This window comes from Carettochelys insculpta, chromosome 5, assembly GCF_033958435.1.
Source record: "Carettochelys insculpta isolate YL-2023 chromosome 5, ASM3395843v1, whole genome shotgun sequence".
NCBI lineage: Eukaryota > Metazoa > Chordata > Testudines > Carettochelyidae > Carettochelys > Carettochelys insculpta.
The window spans coordinates 8,393,829-8,411,170 of NC_134141.1; the positions used below are offsets into that span (position 1 = coordinate 8,393,829).

Genomic DNA, 17,342 nt, shown 5'->3' on the forward strand with positions numbered 1-17,342 from the left:
GCTCGGAAGATTGACCCGCTCAAGGTAGATCTTCAGGGATTTGATTGTGTGTGTCTGGTAGGGCAGTGTGAAATCGACCTCTCAAGGGTCATAGCTGACCCCATGTACTCCTTGTGTATACGAGGAGTAAGAGAGGTCGATGGGTGAAACTCTCTCCCATCAACCTTACTCAGTAAGGACAGCCAAGTAAGTTGAGCACAGATATGTTAATTTTTAGCTATGCAGTTGCTGTTGCTAGAATTGCATATCTTCAGTTGACTTACTTTGCCTAGTGTAGACATAGCCTAAGACTTGCTGGGTCCCTGGGGCTGAGGCCAAAACCTGACCCCCATCAAGGACTTCAGTCCTGTGTGGGAAGGCCCAAATTACAGGTTCCTTGCTTGGGACTGAAGTCCTCAGCTTGTGTTTGCTCCCCTACCCATCCCAGGGCATTGATGCTTTGTTTTGTATACCACCCTCCCTACACACACACACTCTCCCTTAAGGCAGTGGGACTTGGGCAAGCTCAGACTTTTGTTCCGTCTGCCCCAGGGCAGGGGGTAGTATAGTAATTTTTGTAGTCAGAAGGGGGGGGGAATCACAGTGCAATGAAGTGTGAGAACCCCTTTACTCTGTGCGCTTCACTTTGTGAATCTCATGCCATATTCATAGTATTGTCTACAACGTATATGCAGACACTAGCAAGTCTACACTAGGCAGGTAAGTTGATTGTAGATATGCAGTTCTAGCTGTGGTGAATGTGTAGCCAGAATAGACTTATCTTCAGTCAGCTTAGCTGGCTGTCTTCACAGAGGGTGGCCACTGGGAGAGACTCTCCTGTCAACCTCCCTTACTCCTCATGATATTGAGGAGTACAAAAGTCAACTGTCAACCTTAGATAGTTCTATTTTTCATGTCTCTGCCAGGTGCATGAAATCAAACCCTGGATGACTGGGTCGATCTTCTGAGTACTAAAGACATGCTCTAAGTCTTTTATTGCTGCTATTCAGATTGATTTTATTATTGCTGGTGCAAGGACATTTCTGATCACAATAGTTCATTTTCCCAAAACCTTCATTTTGTGACACATCTGCATCTTTCTGAACTTCTTGCTAGGACAGGGTATGGGGCTGTTACTGGATGAGGGAGGTAACCTGGTGACAGATGATGTGGGAAAGACTGAAGTGTACTCAATGCTTTTTTTGCTTCAGTCTCCACAGATAGTCAGCTCCACAACTGTGGCATTAGGCAATGCATTATGGGAAGGAGGTGGACAACTGTCAGTGTGGAAAGAACGGGTTAAGAGCTATTTAGAAAAGCTAGACGTGCACAAATCCATGGGTCCAGATTTAATGCATCCAAGGATACCGAGGGAATTGGCAGATATCATTGCAGAACTTTTGGCTAATATCTTTGGAAACTCATGGAGATCGGGAGAGGTCCTGGATGACTGGAAAAAGGCAAATGTGGTACCCATGTTTAAAAATGGAAAGAAGGACAATGCAGGGAACCATAGACCAGTCAGCCTTACCTCACCCCACGGAAAAATCATGGAGGAGATCCTCAAGGAATCCATTTTGCAGCACTTGAAAGAGGGGAGAGTGATCGTGAGTAGTCAGCATGAATTCACTAAGGGCAAGTCATGCCTGACCAATCTGATTAGCTTCTATGATGAGGTAACTGGGTCTGTGAACATGGGGCAGTCAATGGATGTGCTATACCTTGACTTTAGCAAAGCTTTTGATACAGACTTCCACAATATTCTTGCCCATATGTTAAGAACGTATGGATTGGATACATGGACTGTAAGATGGATAGAAAGCTGGCTTGATGGATGGGCCCAACGGATAGTGGTCAACAGCTCAATGTCTGGTTGGTGGTCCATTTCAAGTGGAGTGCCCCAAGGATCGGTTGTAGGCCCAGTACTGTTCAACATCTTTATTAATGTCAGGGAGGTAGCTGTGTCAGTCTGTATCTTCAAAAACAAGAAGTCCTGTGGCACCTTATAGACGAACAGATATTTTGGAGCATAAGCTCTCTTGGGCAAAGACCTGTTTCATCAGATGCATGGGAATGGGGGGAGAGGGTTTTCAGAGGAAGATTTAAAGAGGGTGCCTAAGTAAAGGGGAGGGCCAGAGATGACATGGTCTATCCAGTCAGGGTGGAAATGGCTTGTTATCGGTAGTTAGTGTGGAGTAGGGAACATCAAGAGAGGAGAAAACAAGCCATTTCAATCATGGGGGGATGTGGCCCATTATCAGCAGAAAAACTGCTTTTGTAAGGGGCCAACCACTCCCAGGCTCTGCTCAGTCCTTGGTTGATGGAGTCAGATTTGCAAATTCATTTTCTCCTCTGTTTTCTTCTCTCTTGATGTTCACTACTTCACGCTAACTGCCAATAATGGGCCATTTCCACCCTGACTGAATAGACCTTGTCAGCTCTGGCCCTCCCCTTTAGTTGGACCCCTTCTTTAAATCCTCCTCTGGGACCTCCTCCCCCCTGCCCACTCAGGCATCTGATGAAGCGGGTCTTTTCCCATGAAAGCTTATGCTCCAAAATATCTGTTCGTCTATGAGGTACCACAGGACTTCTTGTTATCTTTGTTAATGACCTGGATGAGGGGATGGATTGCACTCTCAGCAAATTTGCAGATGACACTAAGCTAGGGTGTCAGATTGAGACATTGGAGAGTAGGGATAGGGTCCAGAGTGACCTAGACAAATTGGAGGATTGAGCCAAAAGAAATTTGATGATGTTAAACAAGGAGAAATGCAGAGTCCTGCAACTGGGATGGAAGAATCCCAAGCACTATTACAGACTGGGGACCGAGTGGCTAAGTAGTAGTGCAGCAGAAAAGGACCTGGGGATTACAGTGGATAGGAGGCTGGATATGAGTCAACATTGTGCTCTTGTAGCCAAGAAGGCTAATGGCATATTGGCGTGCATTAGGAGAAGCATTTCCAGCAGATCCAGAGAAGTTGTTATTCCCCTCTACTCGGCACTGATGAGGCCATATCTGGTGTATTGCATCCAGTTCTGGGCCCCCCGGTGTAGAAAGGATGTGGACGCATTGGAGAGGGTTCAGTGGAGGGCAATGAAAATGTTTAAGGGGCTGCAGCACATGACCTGTGGGGAGAGGATGGGAGGTTTGGGCTTATTTAGTTTGCAGAAGAGAAGAATAATGAGTGATTTGATAGCAGCCTTCAAATTCCTGAAAGAGGGTTCTAAAGAGGGTGGAGAGAGACTGTTTTCAATAGTGACAAATGGCAGAACAAGGAGTAATGATCTGAAGTGACAGAGGGAGAGGTGTAGGCTGGATATTAGGAAAAACTATTTCACCAGGAGGGTGGTGAAGCACTGGAATGCATTACCGAGAGAGGTGGTGGAATCTCCATTGCTAGAGATTTTTAAGTCTCAGGTTGACATAGTCATGGCTGGGATGATTTAGTTGGGGTTGATCCTGCTTTAGGCAGGGGGCTGGGCTAGATGATCTCCTGAGGTCCCTTCTAGTCTTAGGATTCTGTAGTTCTGTGACTCAAGTGACATTGCATGGGTACCACAGACTGCACACATTTGGCCTTTCATTTCCTTGTTATTTCTGTTTTGTGAATAATATTAATCATAAAACACACCCTTTTTTATAGCACTGGGCTTCCATTTCCATTCAGGCTTCCATTTCCCAAACATGTCAGCTTTTCTATTTATAGAAAAGGCCATTCATTTTATTCAACTGGTCACTTAATCTTGGTGTCTTGGACAGTTAAATGCAGATATTTAAAAAAATCAACTTAAGAAAATCAGATCAGAAGCCACACATGCATGGCACTCCATTAGCAATCTAATCGATAGTAGAAGTTTCTGCAGCTGTAACTACTGGGATCTTTTAAAATCTAGATTTCTGTGTCAGGAAAAAACTCATACCTTATGGTGTTACTCATGAGATTTCAGGTTCTATTTCTTGAAGATTTTGTAATGTCTATAATTAGGTGCTGGTGAATCACATTGCTGTAGCGTTTCATGGTTTATTTCTGGGAGGTTAGGCTCCAACAGACCCAAAACAAAACAAAACAAAAAAAAACCAAAAACCAATGCTGAGGCCTGTTGCACCCTGTTAAAGGAGAACTTTGCTCGAACACAGAAATGCAATCTCTACTAAAACCCTTTGTTCATCATGCTGATCTGTTTCGACTAAACACAGTGAGTTTCCATGGGAATTTTGTCAAGTTGTAGCAGGCTTTGCAGCAGTGCATCTGTAATAAATTGTAGAAATCTAAGGTGGCTCTGGATCAACTTTGCCTCAGCAATAAATAACAAAGTGAACAAAACGAAAACTGTTTGCTTTCAGTTTGCTAGGTCTGAAGAAGCTTCTGATCTTCCAACTGTTGGGGAACTCAGATAACTGTGATACTACAATTGAGCTAGATGTTCTGTGCTCTGCATGACCGTTTCAGTTGTGGTTGTTCATATACATATTCTTAACTTGTAGAAGTGCCGGTGAGTCCATCTCAAAACACAACAGATGGGTAGTCAACCCTAGAAGCTCAGTGCTGAGGTCAATATGTCAAGCTTCTCAGTTAATTTTGTATCTTGAAGCACCAAAACCACACACTTAAAAAAAACAAACCCCACAAAACTATTTCTACTGAAGCTGAGTTGTTGCCAAGCTTTAGGATCCTGTTTTAGATGTCTTCATATATGAATTCCTTGAACGATTTGTTATTTGGGTACTAACAGAAAGGTAGCTGTGTTTTGTTGTTATTGGGGTCGTTCTGTCTTGTCTTTGGCTGGTTTGTTTGTTTAAAACTTTGCTTTGGTAGTGCAGAAGCTTCCATTCTGCTTTTGTTTTTTGCATATTTGTTAACAAAAACAAACTAAATCTTGCTGTTACAGTATCTGGAAATAAAACAGTGAGGGTTTTTTTTGTTTGTTTGTTTTGTTTTTTAATGGAATGTGGGAGGCAATGTTACTATATGTGTACCTACAGAAAGTGTTACCCTTGTTGCCTGATCAGGGTGGACAATTTTGCAAATCTTGCTTTGTTTCCTTTATTTGATGCATATCTTGACAGTCTTAACATCAGCACAGCTCTTACATATTTCTTGCCAACAAGGTGGGGGGAGGGGGAACCCAGAATGCATCACATTTCAATTTCTTCGGAAAGTTTATTCCAAACTTCTGTTTTTATCCCCCACATGCAGTGCTTGAATTTTAAAGAGAAACGTGTAAATACTAACCCATCTGCCTCTGATTCCAGTACGTGCTTGGTGACAACATCAAGTTGAAGGCCATTCGGCTGTACCTGCAGATGTTTGTTTCTTCCAGTTATTGGGGGGACTAGTCTCTTCTATGACTCAGTGTCGCTATTATGGGAGCGGCCTTAGAGATATTAAAGCTAGAACCCATTGGAAAGGTTCTTTCATACTTAAAAAGTCCAGTAGTTTTTACTGATCTCCGAGCTTTTTCGTCTTTATGGCTGAGCAAGAACATTGTTGGTTTGAATTTATCTAGGCAACAGGTAGCATTTTTGAGAATAACCTCAGAAGGTGCCAGAATATTAAAGAACGGTACCTATGTTACTATGTAGAATAGAGATGCTCTAACTCTGCATTGCTAAAGCTATTACATCTATCTCGTTCAGATCCTCAATTTTTCTTCCTTCAGGTTTTTATGTTGTAAACCAGTACAGAAGTTCCCGAAAGACACACAGTGAGCCAGCCTTTTGTGAGGGTCTTTCTAAAGCAAGTGAAGTTTTTACGGAAAGAGATTTTTGTTTTTCCTCTCTTCCACACAATGGAGCTTTCAGAGAACCTCTTTTAATAGCCACAGCCTTTGTGTTGAAGGGTGTGTCTGCTGACAAAGTTTGCTGATGCAGACAGGCTGGCTGGTGATTAACAAAGGTCATTAGACTTTGGAATCTGGCAAGCAGAGTCAAATGGCATGTCTTCTGCGCATACAAGGACAAATCCCAAGAGGCTGAGGCATTCTGGAGGGTTCCTCCCCCGCCCCCCACACCCCTCCTGCTGTTTAAGAAGACATGCTGTGTGCTGCTTCACTCTGTAGGACAGTTTGGACAAGTGTCTTGCTTCTGTAATAGTGTTGTGCTGGAGCTAATCAATGCATTTATCATTCATGGGATAAAAGAGCCTTCAGAGATCTTTGCAAATGATCTGTTAGGGAGAAAAGGTGCTGTTTTTGACAGTGCCTGGGAATAGCTTATTCTCTGTTGAAAAGGGTAGATTATAAGAAGGCAAGTAGTGTTCTTGTGATCCTGCCTTTTTTCCCATAGCATCATCCTCACAAAAGGGAAAATATCTCCTGTGCTTGAGATGAAGCTCAGATAAGTGAGGCCATGTTGTGCACAAGCCAGGAGCTATGAGCCTCTCTGTCTGAGTGCATGAGTTGTCTGAGCTAAAATGGCTGCTTCTAAAGCTCAGAGGACTAGGGCAGCTTAGTGAGTCTTAAAGCTTCAGTGACGCAGAAGCTCATATCTCTTGAAAGTGTGATAAACACATTCAGCAGAGCTGTGGCTTGTTTGGCTGAGATGAAAGGACTAAGCTTTGGGGGATGGGCAGTTGAAAACTGGATGATCTGCTTTTCTGTGAAGTGCTCTAAATGCAGGAGTCGTCTGCTCCATGGAAGAAAATTGTTTGCAGGTCTAATGGACTGTGCTAAAGGAGACATGGGGTGGGGCTTTAGTCACTGCTGTAATTTGATCCAGAGCAGAGATAGCAACCTCTTCCACACAGTTTGGACTGGTACTTGCCCGTAAAAAAACTGGACTACCTTGATTATTGCCACTTCGTTAGCTGGAAAGAAGCTGGTGCAGATTTTTTTTCCATGGGTTCTAAGGAGAAAAGGGACAAAATGAAGTGTGTGCAAAGGGTTGTAGGTAAACATCTGGAGTTTCTGTGTGCTCAGTCTGTCCAGAATTTGACTTGCCAGAAGTTTGTTAGCAGGCTGTAGGAGGAACATTCTCGTGAGTAAAATCCTGATGCAATGCCCTCTTTTATTGCATGGACACACATTATTGGACTTTGATCTTTCTCTAGAAGTAATTTTATATTTTGAAACAAATGAATGGAATTTTCCTCAAACTATTTTGGCTGTCAGTACCTCTGTCAGACCTCTGGAACTCAGAGGTTAATGTAGTCCAGTGAGCATGTGGGAAATGTGAAGAAGTATGCCATTCATTAAGATACTAAGTTGCTACTGTGCCTGAAAAACTTGGGAGGTAGGAGGACCTCTCTGCCTTTGACTTTTTTTTCTAGGTTTATATGTTCTTTCGACTACAGTCCATACATTTTGATCCCAGGAGCAAGTTCTTCCCCAGAATTATGTCTCCCTGGATTAACTGGTCATGTACCAAACCACAGGACTTGATTTTACCAAGATCAGATTATTACATTATATATGGATTTAAGGCTTGTGAGTAATCAATGAAGCCCTGAAGCTTGAGGGAGTGATCTTTTTATTTATATTTCCATTGTGCTGTGCAATATTTTTATTACATGAGAGCAGAAAGCCCTTCCTCTTCCTTCTTCTGCCCCATTAAAAACCTGACGCCAGAGACAGGGTGCAACTGTGGACATAATCATGGGAATTGCAACCAAGAATGTGGGTGTTTAGTGGAATTGTGAGGGGGTTTAACATGTCAGTGTATACAGCTCTCTCACTGCCTTAATGTCTCTTTTCCATCAAGGTCAAAACTGACTAGATGTTGACACCAATTGAAAATGCAGATTTCCAGTGGAGGCTTTAGCAGTGAAAGAGTCAGTAGTTGACTACAGGAAAGATAGTGCTGGTTGAAAAGAGGCAGAAGTATTACTTTCTAATAGTAGATGTCCATGCATGAATGGCTGGGAGTAATGGAGTTTTTCATCTCGCACCTGCTTCTCTCCTTTTTATATTAGGTTACATCTGCACTAACCGGGAGATCTTTTGGGGTTTGAGTTCACATGCCTGGTGGGGACGTGTGACATTGAACTGCCACGACTCAACACTCGACCCCTGTACTCCTCATCGCAAGGAGTAAGGGAGGTTGATGGGTAAGATGCTCCCGTTGATCTCCCTCAGTGAGGAAGGCCAGATAAGTCGATGCTAGATAAGTTGATTCCAGCTGTGCAGCTGTCATAGCTGGAATTGCATATCAAGGATCAACTTTCAGGTCTAATGTAGACCTGCCCTCGGAGAACTTCTCAATGTAATAGTAGACCTACAGGAAGAACCTGAGTATAGGAAATCCAAGAAAGCAAGGTCTACTGAATCAACATCCATTGATAGAACGCAGCTCAGCAACTGGTGAACTATTTAGGTAGGACTTTAGGTTAATTTGCATTTCCTTGATGCCTTCCAACATATTGAGCAAAAGTTGACTTCTTGTTTCTGCAGCAGTAACATTCCTGTGGCTCACTCAATGTTATCTTGACAAGGTTAGTTTTGTATATTAGTCATGGTTCATCGATTGCTGTTTCTATAACCAATGCCTCTTCCTCATTCCTTTTCTTTCAGAATTTCCTGATGTAAACATATTATCCAGGACCATGGAGGTGCTGCAGTGTGATGGCTGTGATTTTCGAGCTCCATCCTATGAAGACCTTAAAGCTCACATTCAAGATGTTCACACTGCTTTTTTGCAGCCAACAGATGTTTCTGAGGAAAGTTCAAGCCAGCCAAGATCTGGCTCCATGAATGCTAGCAACCAGACAGAGGTCGAATTTTCTTCTGTAAAGGATGAATTTACAATTGCAGATGAAATTGCAGGTAAACATAAACCTCCCTTTCTTGCTGCCTGTCTTGGCATATTTTAATTTGTAATTTTCAATACTTTTATGCTAGTGACATTAGAGTGAGCGTTGTCTAGTTTAGTGCCTTATCAGTCTTGATTACTGCTTTTGATGTGGCTTGTGACATGGGTTGGGGATTTACCTATCTTTTTTATTTGACGTCGGGAATTTTAGAAGTGGGGTTTCTTGCAAGCTGCTGAAGCCAGAGTCTTTATATAAAGAAATTTTATTTTAGAAATAATACAAATTCCATATATGTCCCATAGATCAGAATTGTGCAGCAGCTACCGAAGAGTATTGTAAAAGCGATCATAGAATTCTAGGGTTAGAAGAGATCTTGGGAGGTCATTGAGCCCAACCCCCTGCTAAAAGCTGGACCAATCCCAACTAAATCATCCCTGCCAAGGCTTTGTCAAACTAGGACTTAGAATCTCCATCCCTAGAGGTTTCTACCACTTCCCTAGGTAATCCATTCCAACGCTTCATTCCAATCTATTTCTCCTAGTGAAATAGATTTCATCATATCCAGCTTAGACCTCCTGCAAGACATATTTGGAATACTGATTTGATTTTTGTTGAACATTGTATTATATCGTGAAGTGGTACGTCAGAAAGAAATTGGATGTATTTATTTCTTTTTTTTTCCCCCCCTTTCAGGGCAAAATGCAGCTCAGATGGGCACCGGAAGTTATTATAGCCATAGCCAGAGTTTTTATAGCCAGCACATGGTCCCTAATCCTAAACCAACAAATAAGTTTTTCCAGTGCAAATTCTGTGTGCGTTACTTCAGATCCAAAAATCTTCTCATAGAACATACCCGAAAGGTGCATGGCACACAAGCTGGAGGGAGCTCGGTGGGGCCAGCTGCCACGGGATCTTTAAATTACAACATCATGATGCACGAGGGCTTTGGCAAGGTTTTCTCTTGCCAGTTCTGCACCTACAAATCACCAAGGCGCGCCAGGATTATTAAGCACCAGAAAATGTATCACAAAAATAACCTAAAAGAGAGTTCAACTCCCCCTGCTGCCTCAGCTGCCATATCAGAGTCTGCCTCAGCGTCCTTACCAGTGCAGGACTCCTGCAAGGAGCTGCCCGCGGAAGTGGTAGAGCGTAGCATCTTGGAATCCATGGTCAAGCCTTTAACAAAGTCCAGGGGCAACTTCTGCTGTGAATGGTGTAGCTACCAGACCCCTCGAAGGGAACGCTGGTGTGACCACATGATGAAGAAGCATCGTAGCATGGTAAAAATACTGTCCAGCCTCAGACAGCAACAAGATGGAACCGGTTTGCCTGATGTGCAGAACAAAACTGCGCCAAATCCCGCCCAAAACTCCAACTATATTTCCATGAATGCTACAGGGCGTGAGCTGTCAAATGCTAATGTTTCAAATTTCAGAGGTTCTATGAATAACTCCCTTATCAGACCCAATTCTTCTACATCTTCAAAGTTTTCTTCTGTGTCTTACCCTCAAATGAAGCCTAAGTCACCTCACAACTCTGGCATGGTTAATTTGTCTGACAGATCCCGCTATGGAATGGCTGACATGACAAATTCTTCTGCTGACCTGGAAACAAATAGTATGCTTAACGATTCTAGTTCTGAAGAAGAGTTAAATGAAATGGACAATGAGAATGGCTTGAACTCCATGGATCACCAGACCTCAGGAATGTCTGCAGAGCAGCTGATGGGATCAGATGGCAACAAATTATTGGAAACAAAGGGAATACCCTTTAGAAGATACATGAACAGGTTCCAGTGTCCTTTTTGCGCTTTCCTCACTATGCACCGTCGAAGCATCTCCCGCCATATTGAGAACATCCACCTCTCTGGGAAGACGGCTGTCTACAAGTGTGATGAATGTCCTTTCACTTGTAAGAGTTCGTTAAAACTTGGAGCTCATAAACAATGTCATACCGGTACCACATCTGATTGGGATACCGTGAATTCCCAGAGTGAAAGCATTGCCTCCTCTTTGAATGAAAGCACTGTGTCTTATGAAAGTGCAAATATAAATGGCAGGAAGTCGGGAGGAAAGCTGGAATCTGTGCAGCAGCAGCAGCAACAGCAGCCGTCACCACAGTCCCACTCACAACACCCCTATAAATGTACCCTGTGCAACTACTCCACAACTACTTTGAAAGGTCTCCGAGTGCATCAACAACACAAACATTCTTTTTGTGATAACTTGCCAAAATACGAGGGACCACCATCCAGTGCTCCCCAGGAGAGTGAGGGGGATGCCCAAGCTGCTTCCAGCACTGTGAAGAAAAGCCAGACCTCAATTCTTGGGTTGTCCTCTAAAAATAACTTTGTAGCTAAGTCTTCTCGAAAACTGACAAATGAGTTTCCCCTAGACCTGTCGCCTGTGAAGAAGAGAACTAGAATTGATGAAATAGCGAGCAACCTACAGAGCAAAATCAACCAGAACAAGCAACAAGAAGATGCAGTGATTAATGTAGAGGATGATGAAGAGGAGGAGGAAGATAATGAAGTAGAGATAGAAGTGGAATTGGACAAGGAAGAAGAACAAACAGAGCCATTAATGGAAGTGTCTAGTTCCTTTGCACCCGAGCAAATGTGGGGAAGAGATATTGATTCTCAGAAGGAGGCTAATTTCAGGAACATGCCACATGATTATAATTCCACCAATGGGGCAGAAATTGAGCTAACATTATCTGAAGATGAGGAAGATTATTATTGCTCTTCTGTCAACATGAAGGATCATCAAGGGCCTAATGCATCCCTTCTGGGTAGCCAGTCGAGTATGTATGGCTCTGATCAAAACAGTGAAAATGCGGACTTCAGTGATTCTGGGCGGCTTTATTATTGCAAGCACTGTGACTTCAGCAACAAATCTGCCAGGAGCGTTAGCACTCACTACCAACGGATGCACCCTTATATTAAGTTCAGTTTTAGGTACATCTTGGACCCTAACGATCACAGTGCAGTGTACAGATGCCTGGAATGTTACATTGACTACACCAACTTCGAAGACCTGCAGCAGCATTATGGTGAGCACCATCCTGAAGCTATGAATGTACTCAACTTTGATCATTCTGATCTGATTTACCGCTGCCGCTTCTGCTCTTACACAAGCCCAAATGTTAGAAGCTTGATGCCGCACTACCAAAGAATGCACCCAACCGTTAAAATCAACAACGCAATGATATTTTCAAGCTACGTCGTTGAGCAGCAAGAAGGGTTAAATGCAGAATCGCAGACCCTGAGGGAGATCTTGAATTCAGCTCCCAAGACCATGGCGACATCCACGCCGGTGGCTCGCGGGACTGGTGTGCCTGCCACCTTTAACAAAAATGCTTCAAAGAGCTTTAGCCCCGAATGTGAAAATCAGAAAGAGCCTTCGGTAAACAGTGTTGTGGTGTATGACTGTGACGTGTGTTCATTTGCAAGCCCTAACATGCATTCGGTTCTGGTGCATTACCAGAAAAAACACCCCGAAGAAAAGGCCTCCTATTTCAGGATTCAGAAGACTATGCGGGTGGTGTCTGTCGACAGGGGTTCTGCCCTGGCTCAACTCTCCTATGAGCTGGGAACTCCCATCTCCCCAAAGCTGCCCAACATGACTTCGCAACCACCACCTCCCCCACCACCACCCCCAGACCTCACCACTGAGCTCTATTACTGCAAGCACTGTTCATACAGTAACCGCTCAGTGGTGGGAGTCCTCGTCCATTACCAGAAGAGGCACCCCGAAATAAAGGTCACTGCAAAGTACATTAGGCAGACTCCCCCCACAGCGGCGATGATGAGGAGTGGTGAGATGCCTCATGGCATTCCAAGGCCACCCGTGTCTATGCAACAGCTGAACCGGGGCAGCTCCGAGAGCTCCTCAGCTCCCCTGGAAAATGAAATGTTCTTCTGCCAGCACTGCGATTACGGGAATCGGACGGTGAAAGGTGTGCTCATTCATTACCAGAAGAAGCACCGTGACTTCAAAGCCAACGCAGATGTGATTAGACAGCACACGGCCACAATTAGGAGCCTCTGCGATCGCAGCCAGAAAAAATTGTCTGGTAGCCTGAATGCCCCCGCTTCCAATGCAGAGCGTGACAAGACTAAACTAAGAGCTCTCAAATGCAGGCAGTGTTCTTACACATCGCCTTACTTTTATGCCCTGAGGAAGCATATTAAGAAAGACCATCCCAGCCTGAAGGCCACAGTTACATCCATTTTACGGTGGGCATTTTTGGATGGCTTAATAGAAGCTGGTTATCACTGTGAATGGTGTATTTATTCCCATACAGAGCCTAGCGGTTTACTCGTGCATTACCAAAGGAGACATCCCGAGCATTATGTTGATTATACGTACATGGCCACTAAACTCTGGGCAGGTCCAGATCCTTCCCCTCCAGCACTAATGATGCCGAATGAGGCAAAAACCTATAGATGCAGAGACTGCATTTTTGAGGCATCTTCCATTTGGGATATTACTAATCACTATCAGGCTTTTCATCCATGGGCCATGAATGGGGATGAATCTGTCTTGCTGGATATCATCAAGGAGAAAGATGCTGCTGAGAAAGCTGGCCCTCCCTCTGATGAAGGTGGGACAAGGGTTACTTCTGAAGACCAGATGACTACTCCACAGATGGAACAGGATGTGGAATGTGCAGAAGACGCCAGCCTCCCCCTGGAAAAAAATGTCCAGCTAGCCTCTGCCAATCCTGCCATCTCCTCCACACCATACCAATGCACGGTGTGCCAGTCTGAATACAATAACTTGCATGGCCTCCTGACGCATTATGGCAAGAAACATCCTGGCATGAAAGTGAAAGCTGCAGATTTTGCACAGGATATAGACATTAACCCAGGAGCTGTGTACAAGTGCAGGCATTGTCCGTACATCAACACACGTATCCACGGCGTCCTTACACACTACCAGAAACGGCACCCGTCCATCAAGGTCACTGCTGAGGATTTTGTGCACGATGTGGAGCAGTCGAATGACATGGCCCAGAATGAAGTGGAAGAAACGAGTAGGATTTTCAAGCAAGGGTATGGTGCTTACCGGTGCAAGTTATGCCCTTATACCCATGGCACTCTGGAAAAGCTTAAAATTCACTATGAAAAATACCACAACCAACCGGAATTTGATGTGTTCGCACAGTCGCCCCCGAAGGTGTCTGCGTCCGTGGAGCTGGAGAGCGCCCCTGAAATAAAGGCGTCTCCGGAAATTGCTGCCGAGGAGGTAGGGGAAATCTCCCTGCCAGCTTCCCATTTCTCCACATCTCACCTGGTGTCCCACACGGTGTTCCGCTGCCAACTGTGCAAGTATTTCTGCTCCACCCGGAAAGGGATAGCCAGGCACTACCGCATCAAACACAACAATGTCCGGGCACAGCCGGAAGGCAAGAACAACCTCTTCAAATGTGCTTTGTGCTCCTACACCAACCCCATCCGCAAAGGGCTCGCAGCACACTACCAGAAACGGCACGACATTGACGCTTACTACACGCATTGCTTAGCGGCCTCCAGGACGGTAAGTGACAAACCCAGTAAAGTGATCATTCCCTCTCCTCCCAAAGACACGTCTCCTCAGCTGAGCGAGGAGCTGAGGAGAGCGGTGGAGAAGAAAAAGTGCTCGCTTTGTTCCTTCCAGTCCTTCAGCAAAAAAGGCATTGTGTCGCATTACATGAAGCGCCACCCGGGCGTCTTCCCGAAGAAGCAGCATGCAAGCAAGCTGGGGGGTTACTTCACGGCCGTGTATGCCGATGAGCATGAAAAGCAGACTCTCGGAGAGGAGAGAAACGATTTTGAAAAGCCTGAGGCGGAGACAGAGGCGCAGGAGATGGAGTGGCTTCCGTTCCGGTGTATCAAATGTTTCAAGCTGTCCTTCAGCACAGCCGAGCTGCTGTGTATGCATTACACAGAGCACCACAGCAAGGATCTGAAGAGGGACTTCACCATCCTGGGATGCGGCACCCGCTCTCAGAACTCTGCCTACCAGTGCAAGCACTGCGACAGCAAACTGCAGAGCATGGCAGAGTTGGCCTCGCACTTGAGCAGTCACAACGAAGAATTCCAGAAGCGTGCCAAACGTCAAGAGAGGAGGAAACAGCTTTTGAGCAAGCAGAAATATGCAGATGGGGCTTTTGCAGATTTCAAACAAGAAAGGGTAAGAGAGTGTGTGTGTTCTCTCAACACCAGCTGCCCCCTCCCTTCCCTGGGGCTGATGCTTCTTACTGTCCACCTGCATGTGCTCTTTGACATTCAAACAGCTGCAAGAGACCTAATGACTTAGTGTGCCAAATGAGATCTGTAAATCAGTTAAATCCTCTAGCTTGATTACCTCTCCCTCCACCCCATTCTGTATCTCTTTCTAGAGCTTCTTAAGGAGATTTCTGTTTCCTCCTATATGATTAGCCTCCTTATCTGGCACTTAATTACGTGACTTTTTATCGCAAGGCTGTTGGTCTCTGTCTCTTTCCCAGTCCCTCTTCCTTTGCCTTTACGGTTGTGATCACGTGTAACACAAATGCCCTTCTCAGGAAGGGTCCACTGAATAAGGCACAGTGTCAGTATGATAAGGGTAATATACCTGACAAAAAGCCTCATAAATGTCCAGGAGTGTTTTTCTAGCGGCTTCAGGTTTTGGGTCAGGTTCTGTATGAATTTTGGACCAAATTTGATGCCATTTTGCTTATGTAAATCTGGAATTACTATTTACCATTGTGCCGGTGTGATTCCCCGTTTATATTAGCTACCCAATGGCATGATTTGCCATGTAATTAAAAATTAATAAAACTAGGCAGAAATTCAGAGTTCAGAGTGTGGAAATATTTTCCCTTCATATTTTAAAGGCATTAATGTGGGTCAAGTGAAATCTTGAGATGAGATTTTTGCAAAGCACCCAAAGGGGTTTAAGCATGTACTATCCATCTTTCTTAATGGATGTGTATGTAAGTTCTTTAGGCGGCTTAGCAAAATCTGTACCTCTGTTCTTAAAGGGCCAGGAGAGTGGGCCTTTTGTTTTCCATATGAACAAACGGAAGTGGTTGCCTGAATATATGTGGCTTTAAAACCCATGCTGTCACAGGGTACGTTTGCCTCTTCTTTCTATGGTTAAGTTCTGGAAGCAAATTTCAGCATCTCTGCTGATTATGCTGCTGTGTTCCAACAGACATTCGGTCACTTGGAAGATGTATCAAAATTTAAGGAGAGGAAAGTCGTTGGATACAAATGTAAATTTTGTGTGGAAGTTCATCCCACTCTTCGAGCCATCTGTAATCACCTCCGCAAGCATGTTCAATATGGGAACGTCTCTTCTGTGACGGCTACCGTAAAGGTGAGAATTACAAGAACTGGCTATGTTCTTTTGAGGTTAAGTCCTGATGAGAACGCTCACTGGATCAAGTGGGCAGACTCCCATTGAATACAATGTAGATTAGACACTGATTTATTAAGCCCATCACCTATTTATAGTGGTCAGTTCTCTGTGTTGTCTCTGGAGTATGTCGATGCTCGGTTTTTCAGATGTTAGTTACAACTTGCTTCTGTCTTTGATTCAGTACGGAAAGACTAATTCCTCTCTCCTTCCTACATATATCCCATTTCTCTTGCCTAAAGGAATTTGTCTTGTCCCTGGTTGTAAGTGTAAGCCTCTGAGCAGGAAGCTCTTGGCCAACTCTTCTGGGCTACTTTTCTACTGCCTTATTCCTCTGAACGGAAAATTTTCAGAAGAGGAAGCTGGAAATGTGCACACGCAATGTTCATGAAACTGTGTGCACCACACTTCCATGCATACTCACAATGACACAAGCCAACCGGGTATTTGTATCTGCAAACGGCCATTCACATGGCTAACGTGTCATTTACCTGAACCAGTGGTGCAATTAAAGAAGCTCATTGTAAGTGCATTTTATTTGTCATGTGCAAATTGACTTTTTCGCTTCTAGGAGATTGGGTGTGCAGGGGAGTACTGTGGGTTACTGCCTCATAGCAGGTTCTTCAGGCTATCAGCAGGGGAGTGTGTGTGCCATCATGTTGCCAGAGCTGTGTAGGCACTCTTTCACTGCAGAGAGAGCTTGGAGTGGGTAGAAGAGCAGAGGTGTCCCCATAATTCCCTAGAGAGCTGGAGAAATGAGGAGCTGTCAGGGAGATTTCTCTGGCCTCCTCAGCAGCAGGGTCTGAATTGCTCTGTCTAAGAGGGCTTTTATTATTTTGTCATCTTTCCCCTGCCCTCCCCGTTTGCTTGCATGATGCTATGAAAGAGATTGGGTAGGAGAAGAGAAACAGCTGTCGTTTTCAAGCCTGGCTCGCAGGACCCTTGCCATCTTTTTGAGCCAATGGAAATTAGTTGCATAGTTTAGGGGGAGAAATCAAAAACAAGGTTGAATGGATGTGCTGCTCCACAGTCCACCAATGTTAAGCTTCTGATCACACCAAAGTATGCATCATGATGAATAATACAAAGGGAGGGGAACAAGAAACAAGTTTCTGGAGATGGGTTGTATTTTCTTAAACATGCCTGTTGTTTCTCTCTCGTGAACTTAGTGCAGGTGGAAAGTGATGCTCGATGGCTCTTGAATGGGAAGGTCCGGGTTAGCCCCCAGGCA

At 44.5% G+C, this 17,342-nt stretch overlaps 1 protein-coding gene across 6 annotated transcripts in view; it reads left to right on the forward strand.

The window, feature by feature from the left end:
* ZNF462 (zinc finger protein 462) overlaps positions 1 to 17,342 on the forward strand; it is a 113,313-nt gene that overhangs the window by 39,703 nt on the left and 56,268 nt on the right. For 5 of the 6 annotated variants that reach the window (XM_074994627.1, XM_074994628.1, XM_074994630.1 and 2 more), the window contains 3 exons: positions 8,488 to 8,739; positions 9,420 to 14,902; positions 15,908 to 16,072. In XM_074994627.1, the coding sequence (XP_074850728.1) occupies positions 8,520 to 8,739; positions 9,420 to 14,902; positions 15,908 to 16,072 (5,868 nt within the window). In that variant the 5' untranslated portion in view covers positions 8,488 to 8,519. Of the gene's footprint in view, positions 1 to 7,558; positions 8,025 to 8,487; positions 8,740 to 9,419; positions 14,903 to 15,907; positions 16,073 to 17,342 lie in introns of those variants that run through there. The other variant, XM_074994626.1, reaches the window with a different exon arrangement.